This window comes from Pseudopipra pipra, chromosome W, assembly GCF_036250125.1.
Source record: "Pseudopipra pipra isolate bDixPip1 chromosome W, bDixPip1.hap1, whole genome shotgun sequence".
NCBI lineage: Eukaryota > Metazoa > Chordata > Aves > Passeriformes > Pipridae > Pseudopipra > Pseudopipra pipra.
The window spans coordinates 9,482,874-9,505,563 of NC_087580.1; the positions used below are offsets into that span (position 1 = coordinate 9,482,874).

Genomic DNA, 22,690 nt, shown 5'->3' on the forward strand with positions numbered 1-22,690 from the left:
AGGGAAGCGTTGGGGGAAAGAGAAGCAACACTGTCCCAGGGGACACGAGGGGCTCCAAGCACAGAAGGAGAAAACTTCCTGCCATGGAGATGGTCAGGGGGTCGAAGGGCTTGCCCTGGGAGTTTGTGCAGCCGCGTCTGGGGGCACTTTGAAGAGCAGTGCAAGGAGCCCTGAACAGCATGGCCTGAGCTGGTAGTTGAGGCTGCTTTAGGGAGGCCCCTTGGAAGAGAAATTCTCCAATGCTTCCATGGACTTGGCTTTGCTTTCCCGGAGCTTGTAGGAAAGGGGGGAAGAGCTGTTTTGGGAGCAAGCAGGGGAAAACTGATGCAGGGTCAGACACGTTTCCGATGAAATTTTGCATGCTTTAGGAGTGCTCTTGTGGTTCCTGGAAGCCATGGGGCTCACCTGGAGGAAGATAATATGCGCTTGCAGGAGGAGCTGGACAGGGCTGGCGCGGAGGTATGGAAAGCCTGTCCCCACAGGGAGAAACCTGGGGGTGCCTGTTGCTTCCTATCCATCCTGAAAACGGACAAAACAGTGTTCATTGTGTTCCTTGGGGAGTAGAAGTGAAGCTTTGAAGGGACTTGAATGGATTGCAGTTCTTTGGGCAGAGGGGATGCACACAGACATGCAGCACCTGAGTTCTTCAGCAGCAGCTGGCTCCTCTCTGGAAAAGCTCCCCTGACAACTGTGGATTCTTCCCATGATTTTACAGCTGCAGGAGGAGGAAGAAAAGCATCTTCAGTCTGAGCATTGTGTTCCTGACTTGAAGACTGCCTTGGATGCCAAGAAAAGAGAGGCAATAACTTCCTCCCAGGAACTGCAGGACCTCCTGGAAGAAGACGCGCAAGAGTAAGAGAGTAACCCAGTGAAGCGAGGGGTCTGTGGCTTTGGGGGATTGGGTGGAAACAGGGGACAGTCAGTGGGATTTTGAAGGACACTTCTGCTGTGGCTTCTGTTCCTTAGCACAGTTTGTCTGGCATTGGATTTTCTGGTAATAAGAGCTGTATTTCTTCTTAAGCTTTGCCAGTGAGAACAGCAGATTGGAAGGCACTGTCCAGCAGCCAAGCGAGAGCGTTGAAGCCCTTCCGAGAGCCCTGCAAGCCTCTGCCTCAGTAAGCTGGTGCTAAATTTGCCTTTTTGTGACTCTTGAGCCTAGTTGCCTATTTCTGTGGGGCAATTGTCAGATGAAGTTTTCCTGGAGAGCCTGGGGAGCTCAGTTTCTGCCTTCTCCTCAGCAGAGGCTGCTCAGAAAGCAGCCTGGTCCTTTCCCCAGCTGCTACAAAAGCCCTGAGGGTATTTGGTGTGCTGGACACTGGAGGAATTCTTAGATTCTAAATGAGGAGTTTCATCATGAGCTCCAAGGGACCCAGAAGTATTGTTGCCAGAAGTGTCTCCCAAATTCTTAAGTAGGTGTAAAGTTTCTTCTTTCTGTCGGGGAATCTTTCAAGTGTTTTCTAGGCTGGTTTCCAGTAGATGATAAATACAGTTGCCATGGCCACCCCCTTGAGAGATTTTCTCAGAATTCACTGCCTTTAGATCACACTGAGTTTCCTTTTCTTTTTTTTTTTCTGTGCACAGCAGCTGGACATGGAGCCTGGAACAGGCATGCAGCTCGAGGCCCTAAACCAGGCTTTGCAAGAAGAGCTGTCCACTCTGCTTGGGAAGTGTGAACAACTGGAGAAGAGCAAATGTCAGCTGCAAGAAGAGATGACAAAACTCCACCATCATTTGGAGACTTTGGTGCTGGATTGCAGCCAAAGAGAACAGTGTACAAGAGAGGTGGCCGAAGGAGCTGACCAGGAAAGAAGTGCAAAGCTACAAGAGGTCAGCCTCGTTTTGCAGGTAAGTGAATTTCTCCCCAGTGTCCACAGGCTCTTCATTAGGAGCTTTGAAGCAGAGTGCTCATTTGGGCTTCTTTCCCACTGCAAAGAATTCTTTGCCCTGGTAGCTCCTGGGTTGTGCCTTGGTTGCTGCTGGGAGTGAGGAGGCAGAGCCGCCTCTCTGAGTAAGGCTGGGCCCTTGAAAGTGGGTGTGTGCAATTTTGTGCTGGGCAGAGCTCTCTTTTTCTTGTGGTGGTTGAACTGTTGCACTGTCTCCTTCAGGCACAGGCAGCCCACCAGGCCCCACTAGGACAAACTGGACACATTCATTGTGATTCCATGAGAATCCAGTTGGAAGAAAGGATTAGAGATCTGGAAAGTGAATTGGAGAGGGTCAAAACCACCCAACAAGAGAGAGCTTCTTGTAAAGAAGCAACGCAGGGAGAGATGGAAAGGTACAAAGAGCTGTATGTGGAGGAAGTGAAAACCAGAAGATGCCTTGCCAAGAAACTGGAAAGGTAAGTCCATGCTTGTTTGGAGAGGTAATGAGAGACTCCTTTTTCTTCCTGCATTTTCCTTGGGAATCCATCTTCTCCATCTGGCCAGCATTATTGCCCTCCATTGGCCAACAGGGTCTGATGGAGTTGCCAAGACACTCTCTTTGATATTTGAAAAGTCATGGCAGTCAGGGGAAGTCCCAGGTGAGGGGAAAAAGGGAACCCCACTGTGCCCATCTTTGAAAGGGGTAGAAAGGAGGGCCCTGGGAACTGCCAACCTGTCAGCCTGCCCTCTGTGCCTGGGGAGGTGATGGAAAAGATCCTTCTAGAAGCTCTGTCAAGGCACGTGGATGACAGGGAGGTGATTGGAAGCACCAGCACAGCTTCGCCAAGGGCAAGTGCTGCTTGACCGACCTGGTGGCCTTCTAAGATGGAGTGACTGCCTCAGTGGACAAGGGCTACCCATGTCATCTCCCTGTCATTCTGGAAAGCCTTTGACACAGTCCCCCACAACATCCTTCTCTCCAAAGTGGAGAGAGACAGATTGGATGTGTGGACTGTTAGATGGATAAGAAATTGGGTGAACAGTGCCATGCAGAGGTGGTGATCAATGGCTCAGAGTGCTGAGGGCCATCAGTGCCGAGTGGTGTCCCTCAGGGGTCTGGACTGGGCCCAGTGTTCTTTAATCTCTTCACTAATGATCCAGAGGAAGGGATGGAGTGCGCCCTCAGCAAATTTGCAGCTGACACCAAGCTGAGGGGTGTGTTTGACACAGCTGATGCCATCCAGAGGGCCCTGGACAAGCTGGAGAAGTGGGCCCATGGCAATCTGCTGATGGTTTAACAAGAGCCAGTGCAAGCTGCTGGCCGTGGCTCAGGGCAGCCCCTGTATCAGTGCAGGCTGGGGGATGAAGAGGGGCAGAGCAGCCCTGCTGAGAAGCCCTTGGGCTGGAGGAGAGGCCGGACATGAGCCGGCGATGTGCGCTCGCAGCCCAGAGAGCCAATTGTGTCCTGGGCTGCGTCCAAGGCAGCGTGGCCAGCGGGTGGAGGGAGGGCATTCTGCCTCTGCTCTGCCCTTGGGAGAGCCCAGCTGGAGGGCTGCATCCAGCTCTGGGCTCCTCAGCACAGCAAGGACCTCCAGCTGTTGGACTGAGCCCAGAGGAGGCCACCAAGGGGCTCAGAAAGATGGAGCACCTCTGCTAGGAGGAAAGGCTGGGACAATTGCAACCCTTCAGCCTGGAAAAGAGAAGGCTTTGGGGTGACCTAATTGTGGCCTTTTGGGGTGTGAAGGGAGCCCACAAGAAGGATGAAGAGAGTGCATTTAAAAGAGCAGGTAGTGAGAGGACAAGGGGGAATGACCGCAAAGGGAAAGAGAGTAGGTTTAGATTTGATCCTGGGAAGAAATTGGTTGCTGTGAGGGTGGTGAGGAACTGCAACCGGTTGCCCAGAGAAGCTGTGGATGCCCCATGGCTGGAAGTGTTCAAGGCCAGGTTGGATGGGGTTGTGAACAAGCTGGTCTGGTGGAAGGTGTCCCTGCCCAGAGCAGGAGGCTTGGAACTGGATGATCTTTAAGGTCCCTGCCAAGCCAAGCCATTCTAGGCTTGGATGCTGTCTGTGCTGTTTCTGTGAGACTGTGGGGGAAAGGCTGGTTCTTCCTGTGTTTCATGGTTTTCTTCACTAATTTGCTGTGCAGGCTGGAAAAGCTTCTGAGGATAGAGAGGAGGAAACTCCGAGTTAATGAAGAGAAAGGAAGTCAGTCCCAGCTGGAAGAAATGAAGAAGAGATATTCTGAAAAGGTCCAGGAAGTTGATAGATTCCAAAGAGAGGTGAGCTGCGCTCTGGGTGGGGCTCTTTGGTTGTGGTGTTCCTTCTTTTGAAAACTGGGAGATGCTTTCCCTCTATTTCTTGTCATGTGGATGTTTTTATTCGCTTGGCTGCATTTTGGGTGTGATGGGCTTTTCTTAATGCTCCTCCTGCTGTTCCAGTGGGAGATGACTCGAACTAATCCAGAGGTAGTTCTCCTTCTGGGGAAAGATGCAAATGTTGAGGGCAAAGCAGTAGGTGTAAGGGCTGATGGAGGCCAGGCTGTCCTGCAGAGGAGGGGCAAGCCAGGAGTGGCAGCCAGCCTGGCAGGGTGCGTGAGCTGAGGGGCCAGGGAGCCGTCCCACAGGCCCTGAGCAAGAAGAGCAGAACAGGTTCCCTGAGAGTGAGCGGGGTCAGCCAAGAGTGCAGATCCCCCGGCTGGGCCTGAGGGATGGGCAGGTCTGCCGTCCTGGCAGGACATCACGTGCATGGGCTGAGAGCAGTGGGGCCCAGCTCAGGCCTGGCTGCAGCTGGAGGGAGGCTGTGACAGCGTCCTCTGGGTGTGCCAGATGAATTGCTGCCCTGGCAGAGAGGGGAGGAACAGCGCTGTCACTGGCAGGGCACCATCAGCCCCTGAGCCCTGTCTCAGGCACGAGCTGAGCAGGAGGCACTTGAGGTTTGGCTTTTCTCCTCGGTGTTGTTGCTGCCCAGGGCCCAAGGAGGACAGGGGCCTCCCAGGGGAAAATCTGTCCCTTCTTGCTCACGGGGAGCTGTTTCAGCCCATCCTGTGGCGGGGAGCCAGAAGGACTGTTCCCAGCAGTGCTGTTGAGGCTGCTGTGCCTGTGCAGCAGTGGCACAGAACCTCTTATCCCTTCTCCGCTCGTCACTCGGATCCGTTGCTGAAGCGGCGTCTGTCAGAGCCACGCTTGGGTTTGAAGGCATCCCTGTAGAATGGCTTCCTGCCTTTGCAGTCATTCCTTTGGAGTCCAGAAGCTTGGAGCATTTTTGCATGAGGAACTCCAAAAGGCTGGGAAGCTGAGGAATCCTATGGCAAATGATGGGAAAGCTGTTCTTGCTGGAAAAGAAAAGCCTGGTTGCACTTTGTGTCTAGTCCTGAGCCAGCAGATGATGAATAAAGTCTCCCTGGGCACCCCCTTTTGGGGTTTTCCCAGAATTCACTGCCTTTACACCACGCTGAGTTCCTTTTTTGTTCTTTCTGTCTGCAGGTTGCTGAACTTTCCCAGCAGTTGGACAGGGAACGTGAACAGTGCACGCAGCTGGAGGCCAAAAATCAGGCTTTGCAAGAAGAGCTGTCTGCCCTGCGTGGGGAGTGCGAGAACCTGGCCATGGACAAATGCCAGCTGCAAGAAGAGCTGGCAAAACTCCACCATCATTTGGAGACCAACGTGGTGGATCGCAGCCAACTCGAACAGTGTAAAAGAGAGGTGGAAGAACAAGCAGACCAGGAAATAAGACAAAAACTCCAGGAAGTCAATGAGTTTTTGCAAGTAAGTGAATTTCTCCCCAGTGTCCACAGGTGCTACGTAAACTTCTCTTGTGGCCATGGTGTTTGGTCTTTTTCTTTTGCTCCTGTATTCTGTGGGTTAGCTTCTGTCTTTGCTGAAGGCAGTGGCAGAAGGCAATATGGTTGGGCAGGAGTGCTGTCATGGGTGTGGAATGTGGCGGCAGGTCCCTGAATCCAAAGGCTGCCCAAGGCAGATTCCCACTTTGCAGTGCTTGGGGGGATCTCTGTGCACTGCTCTGCTTCTCACTGCTCATCCTTGAATGGGTTTGGCAACTTCCAGCTGTCATGGCCAGACCTACAGGTGCTTTGTCCTTGTAGGGCGGAAGGTGCTCAGAAAAGGAGTCACTGAAATTCCAGTGGTGTGGGTGAGGGGGTGGAGGTGGAGGTGGAAGCTCTTCTTGTCTTTGAAGAATCCTTTTGGACATGCCCTGTCCTACAGCCCCAGTGTCTCTTCATTAGTAGCTTTGAAGCAGAGTGCTCATTTGGGCTTCTTTCCCACTGCAAAGAATTCTTTGCCCTGGTAGCTCCTGGGTTCTGCCTTGGTTGCTGCTGGGAGTGAGGAGGCAGAGCCTCCTCTCTGAGTAAGGCTGGGCCCTTGAAAGTGGGTGTGTGCAATTTTGTGCTGGGCAGAGCTCTCTTTTTCTTGTGGTGGTTGAAGGTGCACTGTCTCCTTCAGGCACAGGCAGCCCACCAGGACACATTAGAAGAAATCAGAACCAGTCATGTGGACTCACTGAAAAAACAATTAGAAGACAGAATTAGAGATCTGGAACGTGCACTGGGAAGGACAAAAAGCAACCAAGCAGAAAGACCTTTTCAAAAGGAATCCCCCCAGGCAGAAGTGGATAAGTACAAAGAGCTGTATCTGGTGGAAGCCCAAAGAAGAAAAAGCCTTGCCAAGAAACTGGAAAGGTAAGTCCCTGCTTTTTTGGACTGGTAAGAACAGACTCCTTTTCCCTCCTGCATTTTCTTTGGAAATCCCTTTTCTGCATGTGGCCAGCGTCAGGTGTGAAAGCAGAACGTGGCATCTTTGTGGGGAAAGTTCCTTCAGACCCTTCCCTTCCTCAGACCTGTCTTCCTTTCTCTTTAGAGTTCCAGCAGTAACCCCACAGCAGCACCACTGTGGCATTATTGGTGTCTTTTCAAGTTGAGGTTGTTTTAGCAGGCAGTCTTTTTGCCAGTCTCTACTCTCCTCATCCCGTGGGTGACAGAGATGAATCTTGTGCCCTTTCCTGTTTGAATAAGGAGAGGCCTCTCAGAGAAGAGAGTTGGATTCTGGGAATCCAAAATAAGGCGGCTCTTTCTTGGCTTCTGTTTTGGCAGCGGGTCTGAGGGTTGAGCTTTCCTTGAGAAGGCCAGGGTAGGCCAGAGTTCTTCTGGAGGTGACACTGGCTGCTCCTTGCACTTGGTGTGATTTCTTAGAAACAGGCCCTGTGAACAAGCTCAGATCAAAGGATGTGCTGGTTTTGGACGCTCTTCATGCCCTTGGCTTTTAGAAGTCGAGTAGTAGCCAAGGCTGTGGAGGGGAACTTTGCGAAAGCCTTCCTGCCAAAGATGACTCTGTGTGTGCTTGGGAATGTTTCAGAGCTACTGAGAGACTTGCAGAGGCCAACACCAAGCTCTTTTTGGAGCGCCACAGAAGCAGATCTGCAGTCCCAAGCAGCGCTGTCAGCGGACTTCTGGCTGCAAGTCCACTTCTGGATTGGACCTTGTTTTCCCCCAGAGGCTAAGAGAAGTGGTAGACCCCAAGGGGTGGAAACCCCTGAAGTTTTGAAGTTCTGTCCAATGGGCGCTCCTGCGGAAATGTAAACATACCACAACCAGACCGGAAGAGAAGAGTTGTAGTTTTTGGTTGTTGAGGAGAGGTGGCCATGTTGTGAGCCACGAGGTAGGGGCTCTAAGCCCCTTGGGGCCTCTGGCCCCCTCCCAGCCCCGGCTGGGGGGCTGCAGGGACCTGGAACAGCATAAAGCTGGGCTAGGTGCCTGTAGTTATGCCGGGAGAATGTTTTCTCTCTCCATGGGCACAGAACAGCAGCCGGGACTGACCAGAGAAACGGTGGCAGAGAGCCAGAGATAACACCTGAACTGAAGAAGCAGCAGAAACAACATGCAGCACCGGAGAGAAGACTCCTGGAAAGGGAGGAGAAGAAGAGAGCAGCAGAGAGACAGAGTTTGGGGTAAGAGACTGTACCAGATCCCCCAAAACTCCCTTGGAGAAGAGGGACATGGACTCCTATTTTAGAGGAGCCTTGGAGTATGCAGCACCGGAGAGAGAGGAGCTGAGAAGCTCAGAGCGTCCAGGGAGCTGGACCGGGACAGCTCGATGGAATGCGGGGGGAGTTGACCTTGGCTTCCCCTCCCTTGCACTGCTGCCACGGTGGCAGCCTGAGAGGCAGGGCACAGAGGCCCTGCAAGAAGGAGCTGAGTCTCCTGCAAGAGATACCAGACAGTCACGAAGACCCCCCTGTGTCTTCGTGATATGACGTGGTGATACGACCTTGTCTGGGGTTACGAAGCCCATGGAAGACCCCTCGGTTGAGGCGATGGGGCCAAGGGAGATTGGATATCTCCCTCGTTGAGTGCTGGCAGAAAGCCAGCTATCAGCTGCTGCATGTGGAGAAGACAGACAGACTGCTGCCTCAGAAGATGCTGCTGCTCAGAGACTGGAAGGGATCTGTCCTTCTTTCCCTCCTGGATTTTTATTTGGAGGGGAGAAGAGATCTGGACCATTGTAAATACTATATGTCATGGTAGAGATAGTTGTGATCATGTGTATAATGTGATATGGTATTTATTTGTACAGTCATTGTAATATATTCCCTTTCCCCCACTTTGAGTCTGGTGTGTTTTGTCTGGAAAAGCCCATCTCACATTGGGTTGAGATGTGGGAGGGGGGATGGAACTAGGGGATTGGATTTTGGGACTATCTCAAACCATGACAACATCCACCATTGTTTTGGGACACTACCGGGAGAGCTGCCAAGAAGGATTTTGTTTATCTAAACATAGCTTTGTTTAGGAACAAGGAGAAAGAAAAATAATAACAATCACCTTTTTACTAATTTTTTTCCTGATTCTTGCTGGTTTTGTGCCTGTCCCAGGACATCCTCTAAGGGACCGTTCAGATGGATGGAACAAATTGCTTCCTTTCCTTAATTTCGACATCCACAGCCTAGTAGCCAGTTTCCTTAATGGTGGCCTTCAAGGTTTGGTAGCAAAGACTCCAAGATCAGCTCTAACCCATCCCTACATTGTTCAGGGACAATGATCCTAGTGGTGAAGGCAGCGAAAATGCTACTTAAAATTGGAGAGGTGGTGCTGCATTGGTCCCCTTGTTGTAAGAAAGGCCGAACCTCAAAAGGAATCGCTGGAGCTTCGGGAAGGGGGCTTGGAAAGGCCAGTCTCTGGATGGCAAGGACCCCAGCAGAGCTCCGAGACCTACGAAGAGATTGCAATCACAAACCTGGTGAACCAATTCTCACCTGGCTGTTACGATGCTGGGATAATGGGCTCGAAGCCACAGGTTAGAAGATTTTGAAGCGCAGCAGTTGGGATCTATGGCTTGAGACTGAGTCATTGAACAGGAAATGGGAAGAGAGAGACATTCGCACAGTCTTTGGCTCCAGATCCTCAATGCTGTGAGGGAGAGGTACCCATTTAGAGAAGAGCTGGTGAGTTCTCCAAGAAGGTGGACTACGGCAGAAGAAGGCATCCAGTACTTACAGGAATTGGCTATGCTGGAAATCATTTCTTGTGACCTAGAATACCACCAGTGGCTAGAGCCAGAGAGCATTCCGTGCAGGCAGCCGATGTGGAAGAAAGTAATTAAAGGTGCCCCTGCATCATATGTTAATTGCTTAATAACAATATACGATCCAAGGACAACTGAACTGACCATGGAAATGATGTGCGGTTGGATACAAAGCAGAGCAGAAAATCTGGAAGACTCTTCTGACTTCTGACACACCCACCCTAGGGAGAGAATGGAGAGGCCTTAAGAATATGAGGACGACTACAGAGAGATTACAGAGATGACAGAGACAGACCAATAGAACGGTCTCAACCACGATTTTGACCTCGACCTCGATCTTGGTGCCAGTCTCATTCAAGATCTCCTTCCCTTATACACAGAAGGAGAGAAAATCCCAGACGTAGATCACGTGGTCAGCTGTGGTCTTACCTACGCAGCAAGGGAGAAAACATGAAAAAGTGGGATGGTGAACCCACTTCCAAGCTCGAAGCTAGAGTAAGGGAGCTGAAACAAAAGGATACTGACAAGAAGGTTGTCTACATGGTAGACACAAACTTCTTAGAAAAGAAACTGCAATTGCTGGAACACAAGAAGATGGAGGTCACTTTGACGATGACAAAAAAGCCTCTAAAAAGCCCAAGTCAATGTCCAACAACGAATGCTCTGATCAAGACCAATAAAAGGGCCCTGCCTTCTGCCAGGAGAAGGAGAAGGACACAGAAGATAATCGGGTTTACTGGGCTGTGTGGGTTTGATGGCCTGGCACATCGGATCCTCAGAGATACCGGGCTTTGATAGATACTGGTGCCCAGTGCACTTTAATGCCGTGGGAGCATAAGAGTACAGAGACCGTTTCTGTTTCTGGAGTGACAGGAGGGTCTCAAGAGTTGTCAGTGTGTAAGGGGGTACTTTTGAATTAGATGATCAGTGGAGTATAGAGATGTGAGAAAGAAATCATATTAAGATGTGAAACCAGCTAGAGTATGGTACAATGTAACTTCATGGCACAAGTGCTTTTTAGCAAGTCAGCCTGATATCCCCTATTATCAGAGCTGAGTTCTTCCTTGGTTTTGCTACATACTGCATCTACCCTTGAAACACAGTGGTAGAGGTCATACATAGGGGTGAGAAAGATGATGGTGAGAGGAAGATTATGTGGGCAGGGGTCGCTCGCCCCTTGCCCTACAGCAGGGCACGCACAGACTGTTGCTATCAGGTAATGAACAGGTGGGGTTTGGCTGCCACTCAGGCATCACCTTACAATATGTACTGGCCCTATGTAGTGTAATGTGGAGCTGATAAAAATGGGGTGTCAGGACTGCTGAGCTGAGCAATCCTCATCCTTCCATCGAGACTGTGTTGCTCTGCAGGGATGCCCGCTAAGCATGGGCACCGACCAGCTGCTGCAGATCGTGATAGCCCTGGCCTGTCTGTGTGGGTAAGCACAGTTTATTGATAGGAAGCAACTGAGAAAGCAAATTTTTTAATATCCTTTTAGTGTCCTTTTAATTCCCCTTTTATTAATTAATACTGTTACATAAATAAATTGTCCATAGTATTTCCCTTTAATTTCCCTTTTTACTAACCAATATCGCATTAATAGTTATCCATAATATTGTGTTAAGATCCTTTTTTGGTGTCTCTTTAACTGCCTTTTTACTAGTTAATACTGTATTAAATGCTGTTCGTAGTATTTGTTTTAATGCCAACTGATAAGGTAGTTATTTTGTATTCTTTTTAAGTTTTTTGATTCTCTTTGCTAAGTTTATTATTATTATTATTCTCACTGTAATAAAAGATATTTTGTGTGTTTGAATGTCTGTTGCACTTGTCTTTATTCGGGGTATGTATCCTAACAAACTGTTACACATCTATGTTCCCTGTTAAGACTCTTGTTGCAATCTCTCCTTCCACATTTTATCTAGCTGTTCTTATTACAAGCTCTTTTTCCGTTTCTGTCAACTCCGATAACATCAAGTCTATGTCTGACCAATCAATGTCCTGATTTTTTACAATGAATTCAAATCTCTTAGCTACCTTCTCAGGATTTTCCCTAAAAAATTTAGCTTCCTCTCTCCAGCTATTCAAGTCACTCGCTGAAAAGGGTGCTTTCCCTCTTGTCTGATTACCTGTGGGTGTTATTACCTGCTACAGGGGAGCCACCGTGGGACTCGTCTTGGTTTTAGCTTTTGTTCTACCCCCAGTCTTGCTCTTGGCTTTCTGTCCCGCAGTCCAACCACCATATTTGCTACTCACTCCCTCTTCGGGGTCCTCGACGCTCTCTGCTACACTCTCAGAGTCTTCTGCATCCAATCCCCACTCCTGTGGGCTGCTTGATCCTTGCCGAGCCGGCTCTTCTCCTCTAAAATGTGTCGGCTGCAGTTCCTGAGGGTCTGGGGTACTTTCCTCATCACTGTCTCTCCCAGCTTAAAGCACCTCTGACCTATCCTACAGGCATCACAGCAATGCTTTCTCAGTTTGCTATTTTTCTGACTCTTTTCCAATGCCAACACAAGGGGATCTTGGGGGGCTACATTGATTCCACAACCTTTCTGCCATTCTGGCTTATGTCTTAAAGTGAAAAACATATCTGCATACATCACTTCATCCCACTTCTGCTCCCTGCAGATGTTGCAAAGCAATTTAAATTAGTAGTAGAATGGCTAAGGCTTAGTAGAAGAGTAGGCCTAGAAAGCAACACTCCAAAGTAGCAACCTTGTTTGTGTGAGTGGAAACCATAATCAAAGGATCTAGTCAAGCATGTATATAACGATTTGTTACCTAGGATGTGGTAAAGGTCTGTTAAACAGTTTCTAGGGATAAGACAACTTAAGCAGATTTATGATTAGAGTAGATGAGTATTAATTGTTATCAGTATGAAGTATGAGCTTGTTTGTAACTGCACCTGGTTTGCTGTGCTGCACCTGGTTTGCTGTGTTTGTTTGTAACTGCACCTGGTTTGCTGTGGAAACTGTAACCGTTTTGCCGTGGAAACTGCACGTAAACTTGTTTGGGTATAAAAGCTGAATTGAGAATGAGGGTCGTTGGAATCCTGACTTGGGGCGTTAGCCCGCAGGTTCCCGGGGCCCCGAATAAAGCACCGCATAAACCGGCACTCTGTTGGTTTGTGTTTCTTTTGGATTACGGATTACGGGCAACAGTTTTCTGGCGACCCAGATGGGACTCCGGGGGTAGCTGGGGTGGCTCACGAGCTGATCCACTCCATGCCGGCAACCAGGTGATTTCTGGGGAGACATCGACCCGTGCCCGACCCTGCGCCCGCCGGACAACCATCCAGGTAAGCCCGGAGGTGCTTTATTCTTTTAGGTTGTTGGTTGGGAGCCTGCCTATAAGACGGGATAGTAAGTGTCCCGCTGGGTTGGGCTAAAGGTACCTCGGTTGGGAAGCCTAGGCGCTGGTCGTAAGACGTAGCGAAAGCCGCGCTGTACCAGCACTCGCCACTCAGAGGGAGAATTGGCGAGTTGGTTTTGGTTTTGGTTTTGGTTTTGGAATATGTTACTGGTTTATATTGTTGTGTTATCGTGCTGGTCGTTAAAAGTATTGTTTTGTATCGTTGTGTTATTGTGAATTTGATGTTCAATTCAGATTGTGGTGTGTGTGTGTGAGTCAGTATGATGCCGTTTAAAACTTTTAGAGCACTGTCTTGTGCAGAAAAAGATATCCCTAGCGATTCTCCGCTTGGTTGCTTGTTAAAACATTGGAAGGAAGGAAATTTTGGACAGGAGTTAAGCAGGAAACAATTGATTGATTATTGTAATAATGTATGGCCTCAATATGAGACAGAAGGAATGCAGTGGCCTAGAAATGGTTCATTGACTTTGGAAATTATAACCCCTTTGATGCGATTTTTACGAGAGAATGAGAAGTGGGATGAAATACCGTATCTGGATTTGTTTTATTATTTAGAACATAACACTGAGTGGCAAAAGGAATGTGGTATCTTAGTGTTGAAAGAATTGGAACTGGAGGATGATAAATGTAAAAAATGTCAAGAGCGGAGTATAATGATATTGAAAGGATTGGATGATAAACGTGAGCGGAAAATACGGTTTTCAGAACCAGAGGAGGATGTGTCTTTGTTAGTCTCCCCCGGTAGAACTCCAAGTGCGCCCTCGAGAGATAGTCTCCTTTCACGTGAGAGGGCACGGTCACCCTCCATGCCCCCGTTAGAATCGTCCTCGGATGAGGAAGAAACGAAAGGACGAGGATGTGATTTTGATAGAACTCCGCTAGCAGAGCGAACTCGGAAGGGGTGAAAAGAAAGGGGAAGGACTAGAGAAAGGAGACGGGGAGGGGGAAGGGAGGCAGACGGGTCACTCTCACCCCCTAGATTGATGGCCCCTTTGCGGGAGGCAATTGGAGCGGACGGAAAGAAAGTCATGGTAAAAGTTCCTTTTTCACCTAGTGATTTATTAATTTGGAAACAGTCTGCTGGAACATATAGAGAAAACCCGGAGCGGGTGGCTCGTGTTATAAAAATGGTTATAAAAACTCAAAATCCAGACTGGAATGACTTACAAGTATTGTTAGATACAATTCTGGATTCAACAGAAAAGGAGATGGTATTAAAGGTGATGGTGGAAAAAGCGAAAGAAAGAATAAAAACTTTGCCCAAGGGAGTGCGGGGAAACGTGAATGATTTTGTACCGCGGGAGGATCCCGAGTGGGATCCGGAGGTAGACAAAGATTATAAAAGGTTAAGAATTTATCAAGAGTTATTGGTAGAGGGAGTACAAAAGGGGATACCAAAAACACTGAACTGGTCAAAATTATACTCAGTAAAGCAAGATAAGGGGGAATCCCCTTCAGCCTTTTTGGAGAGGTTAAAAGAGACAGCTCGGAAATATACAGATTTGGATGTTGAAGCTGAATCAGGGAAATTGCAATTAGCATTGGTTTTTATGGGACAAGCACAAGAAGACATCAGGAAGAAATTTCAGAAGTTGGAGGGTGCGGAGACGAGGAATTTGGAAAAATTATTAGAAGTGGCATGGAAGGTGTATAATAATAGAGAAAGGGAAGCTACTAAGAAGCAGCAGACAAATTTGTTAGCACTCCTGCAAGCTCAGAGAGAGAGCAATGGGGCCAGTAACCATAGAGGAAGAGGTCGTGGTAATAGGGGAAGGGGAGGAATGGGTAGAGGATTTAACAATCAGTCGGGATTTGGAAATCAATATGGGGGAGGACGTGGTAGAATAGGACCAAATCAGTGTGCTCTTTGTAAAGGACAAGGACATTGGAAAAATGAATGCCCTTTGAATGCTGGAAATGGAATGAATCCGTGGAGTCCCCAAAGCTTTGCAAATCCACAAAACCCTGTTGGTATGGGCACGCCACAAGGTGTCGCCCAAGCATTTATGTTAGGGAATTACGGAAGACAGAGTCGGCTAGATTCAGATTTAAAGGTTGTTTTGGAAGTGGAGGAGCCGACGGAATTTAGGATAGATACTGGAGCTAGTTTTTCGGCAATGAATAAATTGATGGGGCCACTAAGCGATTCAGCTGCATGGGTAGTAGGAGTTTCCGGGCAGGTAGAGGAAAAGGCGTTTCTGCGACCCTTAGATATTAAATTTAGAGGAAAAGAACTAGACCATCAGTTTTTGTATATGCCTAACAGTCCTGAATGTTTACTAGGAAGAGATTTGCTTTCAGCCTTACAAGCTAAAATTATATTTGAAAAAGGGAGAGTCAAACTGGAAATTCCGGAGGAGAACTTAGCAAAAATTTTTGTTGTGAAAGAAGTAGAAAAAGAAGAGATACCTCAGGAAATAGAACAAGCTGTAGTGCCTTGGGTATGGGAAACAGGGGTCCCTGGAAAATCCAAAGCTGCTACCCCAGTTAGAATAGAATTAAAAGAAGGAGCACAACCCGTTAGAGTGAAACAATACCCAATTAGTTTAGAAGCTAGGAAAGGGATAGCTCCAATGATCACACAGTTTTTAAATTTAGGGATATTAAAAGAATGTGAGTCAGAATTTAATACTCCCATTTTTCCGATAAAAAAACCAAATGGTAAGTATAGGTTAGTGCAAGACTTGAGAGCAGTAAACCGTATCACAAAAGATATCCACCCGGTTGTAGCTAACCCTTACACCTTGTTAACATCTGTTTCTGAGAAATTTCAGTGGTTTACAGTGATTGATCTAAAGGATGCCTTCTTCTGCATACCACTGGCACGGGAAAGTTGGAAAATCTTTGCCTTCGAATGGGAGAACCCAGAGACTGGACGGAAGCGACAGCTTACTTGGACTCGGTTACCACAAGGATTCAAATGCTCACCCACGATATTTGGTAATCAGTTAGCAAAGGAACTTGAGGAATGGAAGACTACTCAGGTAAAAGAATCTCCTTTTTCATATATAGTACTTCAGTATGTAGACGACATCTTTTTGGGAGCTGAGAACGAGGGACTTTGTCGTCTGTTAACCATTGAACTGTTAAACATGCTGGGACAAGCAGGCTATCGAGTCTCAAAAGAAAAAGCACAACTAGTAAAACAGAAAGTTATTTATCTGGGATGTGAAATCTCCCAAGGAACCCGGCGCTTAGGAACAAATAGGGTTCAAGCAATATGTGCTATCCCTGTGCCCCAAAATAATCAGGAACTGAGATCTTTTTTAGGAATGGTCGGATGGTGCAGACTGTGGATTCCCAACTTTGGACTAACTGCCAGACCCTTATATGAGGCAGTAAAGGAGCCCAAGCTGACCTGGGGGACGAAGCAAGAGAAAGCGTTCCAGGAATTGAAAAGAGCCCTCCAGGAAGCACCTGCCCTGGGACTGCCGGACCCAACCAAGGAGTTTCAGCTCTATGTCTGCGAGAGACAACGAATGGCTTTAGGAGTCCTCACTCAGCGACTAGGATCCTGGAAAAGACCGGTTGGGTATTTCTCCAAACGGCTAGACGCAGTAAGTGGGGGATGGCCAGGGTGTCTCAGAGCTGTGGCAGTAACGGTCATTTTAATACAAGAAGCACGAAAATTGACTCTGGGAAAACACATGGTAGTGTACGTGCCCCACATGGTCATAACAGTTTTAGAACAAAAAGGGGGGCATTGGCTCTCATCTAGCCGTATGTTGCAGTATCAAGCTTTGTTAAGAGAACAAGATGATGTTGAACTGAAAATCACTAACCATCTCAACCCAGCAGAATTCCTTAGGTCTGCACAGGAAGAAGAAGAAGGTATCCTGGAGCATGACTGTGTAGAGACCATTGAACAAGTCTACGCGAGCAGAAGAGACTTGAAGGACGAGCCATTGACATATCCTGACTGGGAGCTGTACACCGACGGATCTAGCTTTGTGGAGAATGGCACCAGGTATGCTGGGTATGCAGTGGTCACTGAACAAGAAGTGATAGAAGCAAACGCACTACCCCCAGGTACGTCTGCACAAAAGGCCGAAATATGGGCATTGGTGAGAGCTTTAATATTAAGCCAAGGAAAGAAAGTTAACATATGGACTGACTCCAAATATGCTTTTGGGGTAGTTCATGTTCACGGAGCACTCTGGAAAGAGAGAGGACTTCTTACCTCTCAAGGGACAACAATTAAACATCGGGAAGAAATTTTACAATTGCTAGAGGCAATACACAAGCCCTCAGCAGTGGCAATAATGCATGTTAGAGGACATCAGAGAGATCCCGGACGAGAATTTCGAGGTAATCGACTGGCTGACCAAGCAGCGAAGGAAGCCGCAAGAGAGGTATGGACTCAGATGGTTCTTTTGCCTGTTCGAAATAATCCAGCAATACCATATATGGAAGAAAAACCACATTATTCACAGGAAGATGAGAAATTAGCTCAAATGACAAATGCAAGGAAAAATGTTAAAGGGTGGTATATTTCCCCCATAGGACAAGTAATTTTACCTGTCAGAATAATGAAAGCAGTGCTTGAAACAGAACACAATAAGTGCCACTGGGGTGCAGAAGCATTGGTAAAATTTTTGAAAAAAGAAGTTCTCTCAAACCAGATGTTAACAATGGCAAAAAGGGTAAATGCACTGTGTCCTACATGTATAAAGAACAACCCAGTAGTCAGGAAGCAGGTGCAGATGGGAAAATTACTGATAGGTCAGTCACCGGGAGATTACTGGCAAGTAGATTTTGCTGAGTTGCCTAAGGCCCAATCCTATAAGTATTTGTTAGTATATGTCTGCACCTTTTCAGGATGGCCTGAGGCCTTTCCTTGTAGGACTAATCAGGCAAAAGAAGTGGTAAAGACTCTCCTGAGGGAAATCATCCCAAGATTTGGAGTTCCTCTAGGGATGTCCTCTGACCGAGGACCGCACTTTATTGCAGGGATAGTCCAAGATGTGTCGGCTGTATTAGGAATAACATGGAATCTCCATACGCCATGGAGACCACAGTCTAGTGGACAGGTTGAAAGGATGAATCAGACATTGAAAGGTCAGTTAAGGAAAATCTGTCAGGAAGCAAAGATTCCGTGGCCCCAAGCAGTATCCATTGCCCTGTTGAGAATTAGGATCAAACGAAGGGAGAGAATAGGAGTAAGTCCATACGAGATATTGTATGGCAAACCCTATCATGCAGCTACCTACCAAGGGGATCCTCATATAGTGGGTGATCAAGCAGTGTTTAATTATGTGTTATCTTTAAACAAGACTCTCACAGCCCTCAGAGGAGTGTTGCAGTGGAATCGACCTTTGCCCCTGGAGAATCCAGTGCATGATATTTCTCCAGGAGATTATGTCTATGTGAGAAACTGGTCAGTGGAGCCGCTGAAGGAAACATGGGATGGTCCTCGCCAGGTGATAATGACGACCTACACGGCAGTAAAAGTCGAAGGAATCGACAGCTGGATCCATTATACTCGGGTCAAGAAAGTTCCAGTTTTGTGGTCAGTAGAACCTCTCTCAGCCACAAGGATGGTATTTCGAGCCAACCGTTGAGGATCGTAGTGTTCCTGGGGTTGATAAGTTTAGCAGAGACCACCGTGAGGATTGAGACCCCGGATCCTTATTTATTTGTACCAGAACACACTAATGTAAATTTAACTTGTCTGTTTTCAGATGACCAGGGAGCTGAACTAAGGGATGTCCACGTCAAGTGGAGATGGAGAGATCAAGATCAAATCATGACAGAAGGAGTGACAACAGTTTGGGATGCTACACAACAAAAAGGTTACACCGTTCTGCAGGTACCCAAAGTGTCCAAAGCTATGGAAGGGACATATATGTGTGTAGTTTGGATTTGGGAAAGTTTTGATTATGGACATATAGAAATACAGACAATAAACACAACTCAGAAAACGGTGACCAAAGTGCGAGTTTTACCCACTAGGAAACAATCAGACATGTGGGATGGTCCTCCCTTAAAAATCAATTGTACCTTCCAATTTGATGATTGTCGAAAATCAGTTAAAGTAAAGTGGTGGAAATTGAATATGGCAAATCAATCTTGGGAATCACAAAGTCAAGGAGTTAGCTGGTGGTCAAATAGTAAGGGAGGTAAAGGGTGGCTAAATATTTCTAATCCCAGAATCGGAATGACAGAAGGTACATTTCTTTGTGTGGTCTCATGTGGGGAAGAAAAAGACTACGGGATAAGGACAGCAGTAGCCGTACTACATCAAGGAGTAAGGGTTAGGCCAGAACATAGTGTTTATCCAGCCCAGGAAGGAAGAGATCTGATTCTAAGTTGCAAGATTCCAGAAGAACAGTATTTTGAATATGGGTGGTGGTTTAAGGGACGAAACTTGAAAATTGGAAAAAGACATCAGATTGAAAAGAGAGCAGATACAATAGTTTTGAAAATCAAAGAAATACGAAGAGAAGAAGATGAAGGCCAGTATACTTGCTGGATAAGTAGAGATGACTGGTGGGATACTGGAATGACTGCCGTCCACGTAAGGACTGAAAGAATAACCCGACAAGTAAGTAACCTAGAGATTCCAGATAGAGAAGTAGAACAAGAAAATCTAGTGGTAGGCCTAATTCGTGATTTTGGGAAAGTACAGAATGTCACAAAAATCACTGCATGTCTCCCTATGCCTCATGCTGCAGGAGACCCAATCCCATGGGGAATAATTCCAGTACCAGAAATCCCTAGAATGTTTAAGAATACTACATGGAATTGCAGATTTGTAACTAGAACATGGAAAGAAATGACAGATGCATGTTTATTGATAGACAAAATGACTAAAAAACAATGTGAACAGATGCCTGGATATTTTAGTTGGGTAGAAAGTGGGAAAATTGGTAAGTTAGAAGGAAATTGTTTGATCTCAGGTCCAGTAACACACCCATGTTCTAAAGTACAAGTTCAAAGAAAACGAGAAAAACAAGAAGAAGTATGTCAAAATATTACTAGCTCTACAACCATGGAAGAGTGGCAAACAATTTGGGGACCCAGCCTACTAGAGACTTATAGTTATATTGGAAAAGTACAGTGGTGCATTCACTGGAAGGGGAAAAAGAATCAAACTTATTCTACAGGAAATAGAGGAAATCATAATTGGAGGACAGAAACACGTACAAAAGAGGATTGGAATTGTACTCGAATATACACATGTGATACCCCAGACGATGAGATAGGTTTAATGCCAGTTAAAACACTCTTGCAGTTAGGATGTGAATGTCGGGGATATAATCATACTATTAAGGGATCTGTGAAAAACATTGATTGCCGTACCACCACAGTTAGGAGTCCAGGAAATTTGGTGTGGGTAATGGGACATGGCCAGTGGACTACCCACATGCCCATAGATGGCCCGGTTGTACCTGTCACACTAGGAATACCTACTCTCTGTCCATTCTGGAAGCAGGATAAGTTAACATCAGTAGAAATACAACCACGAAGGAAAAGAGAAATTAGTAAAGATATTGATGACCTGGGGTTGGGAGATTGGCATGAACCATCAGCAGGAGTTAAATTTGGATGGGCATTAGAGTCTCTGTTTACACCAATCTCAACATACCGGAACAGAGAAATGTTGTTTAAATTAATGGGACAAACTGAAAGATTAGCAGCAGTCACCAAGAAGGGATTTAAAGATCTAAATTTACAATTACAAGCCACCTCTAGAATGACCATACAAAACCGCATGGCATTAGACCTGATATTACTCAAGGAACATGGAGTTTGCGGCTACCTGCATGCAAAGGACGAGCATTGTTGTGTACACATCCCAAATGTCACTCAGGAAGTAGAGAAAGATACTAGTCAATTAGAACAAATTGACAAGAATGTTCATGAACTGCAAAAAGAAGCAGAACACAATTGGATAGGACAATTATTCAGCTCCCTGGGTCTTCATGTGTCAGGATGGATATCTTCTGTTATCCAGTACGGAATATTGATTGTGATAATTATTGTCATAGCCATAACTGTTTACAAGTGTCTTTTAGGAATGATTGTAAAAGAAGGTCAACATACGAGACGCATCATGAAAGCTATAACAAGAAAAGAAGTAATTTCACCGCAAAATGGATCACCTCCTACCCATCAAGAAACTGCAGCCTGAAGATTGCTGTATTTGAGCATCCTTGCAAGCAAAGCCTGAAGAATGCTCAAAAAGGGGGACTGTTGCAAAGCAATTTAAATTAGTAGTAGAATGGCTAAGGCTTAGTAGAAGAGTAGGCCTAGAAAGCAACACTCCAAAGTAGTAAGTTAGCAACCTTGTTTGTGTGAGTGGAAACCATAATCAAAGGATCTAGTCAAGCATGTATATAACGATTTGTTACCTAGGATGTGGTAAAGGTCTGTTAAACAGTTTCTAGGGATAAGACAACTTAAGCAGATTTATGATTAGAGTAGATGAGTATTAATTGTTATCAGTATGAAGTATGAGCTTGTTTGTAACTGCACCTGGTTTGCTGTGCTGCACCTGGTTTGCTGTGTTTGTTTGTAACTGCACCTGGTTTGCTGTGGAAACTGTAACCGTTTTGCCGTGGAAACTGCACGTAAACTTGTTCGAGTATAAAAGCTGAATTGAGAATGAGGGTCGTTGGAATCCTGACTTGGGGCGTTAGCCCGCAGGTTCCCGGGGCCCCGAATAAAGCACCGCATAAACCGGCACTCTGTTGGTTTGTGTTTCTTTTGGATTACGGATTACGGGCAACACAGAGGAACAACAAAAGCTGTAAAATTGGATTATAATTAATACTCCCTTGAGGAGGCCACTTCTTGCCATCATCTAATAAATAGAGCAGCCACCAATTCTGGCAATATTTTAAAAAGGTCTTTTTACATAAGTTCCCTCCAGAAATACCTCCAAAATCTTTCCAATGTTTTAATATACACCCCACAGGAGTCTTGGCATTTATTTCTTTACTCATTTTGACCCCTCTTATGAAGAAAAACAATTAAATCTATAATATCCTAACAATCACAACTATTATACTGCCAGATGATATCTACCCTTCAAATCCAAGTACTACTTCTCGATAAGAAACCTCCTAAACCCACTAATTTTACAACCAACCTGCACTAATGCAAAACTCCACGAGAAGTCCCCCTTAGACCACAAGTATACCTGGCTCTCACAAGAAGCTGCTGTTGACCACCAAATGCACACTCTATAACAAACCTAAGGGCTTTAAAAGATACTGAAATCTAAAAATGCACCTTCTATGATGAATCTAAATGTCTCAAAAGAAACACATGGCTATGAGTTCATCGACAGTAATATCTGGCACACCGAGTTTCCTCCAAAGTCTGATTAGCTCCACATCTAATACAATATAAATTCAAAGTCCAATCTATTCTTATTTCTTGGGTAGACTGGGGTCCAAGAATATATTTCAAACAATTATTACACAAAGCACGCACATAAAATGAACAATTACAAAATGGACAGATTCTAATTCTAGGTTTCAGGCTATGTGGTGTATTCACAGTCAACCTCTCAGACCCCCTCTCCATAAAAACCTTAACAAGATGTCTCTATGGCTTGTTCAGAATGAACAGACACTTCAGAAGCTCGATTTTGCTTCCACACAAAAGGAGAAAACACAAAATTATCAAAGAAATATAAAACAAACCAAATACTATGACAACTGCCACTTTCCAAGAATACACAATACTATAGGCACCTCAAACCATAAACAAAAGAACAACCAAAAGGAAACTTAGACACCTCATTTCCCTCAAAAGAAACAATATTTGACCAAATACAAACAAAACTGGAACATACCAGGGGATATTCCCCAGGAAGAGCGTCCTCTACCCTCTCAGCGAGATGGCGTCCCGTCCTTGTCTTATGGGAATCCAAAACCAAAATAGACAAACCCAAATAAAAATGCCTTTTA

The 22,690-nt window shown here is 46.3% G+C and overlaps 2 protein-coding genes across 2 annotated transcripts in view; both read left to right on the top strand.

The window, feature by feature from the left end:
- Positions 1-1,499, top strand: part of LOC135404839 (POTE ankyrin domain family member B-like) — a 199,655-nt gene extending 198,156 nt beyond the window's left edge. Inside the window, exon 9 of the mRNA XM_064639571.1 lies at positions 1,022-1,499. Within this exon, the coding sequence (XP_064495641.1) occupies positions 1,022-1,130 (109 nt within the window). The 3' untranslated portion in view covers positions 1,131-1,499. The remainder of the gene's footprint in view (positions 1-1,021) is intronic.
- Positions 1,500-3,034: 1,535 nt separating this feature from the next.
- On the top strand, positions 3,035-7,377 carry LOC135404840 (ankyrin repeat domain-containing protein 26-like). The gene is made up of 5 exons (XM_064639573.1): positions 3,035-3,132; positions 4,013-4,145; positions 5,349-5,630; positions 6,324-6,559; positions 7,233-7,377. Exons 1-5 carry the CDS (start codon positions 3,035-3,037, stop codon positions 7,375-7,377), a joined length of 894 nt encoding a protein of 297 aa, XP_064495643.1.
- Positions 7,378-22,690: the final 15,313 nt, after the last annotated feature.

Excerpts from the sequence above, each read along its gene's own strand:
- LOC135404840 (XM_064639573.1), top strand. The coding sequence starts at position 3,035 with ATGGAGTGCGCCCTCAGCAAATTTGCAGCTGACACCAAGCTGAGGGGT. Across the intron at positions 5,631-6,323 it reads AAGTCAATGAGTTTTTGCAA|GCACAGGCAGCCCACCAGGA; the intron begins GTAAGTGAATTT and ends TGTCTCCTTCAG. Across the intron at positions 6,560-7,232 it reads CTTGCCAAGAAACTGGAAAG|AGCTACTGAGAGACTTGCAG; the intron begins GTAAGTCCCTGC and ends GGAATGTTTCAG.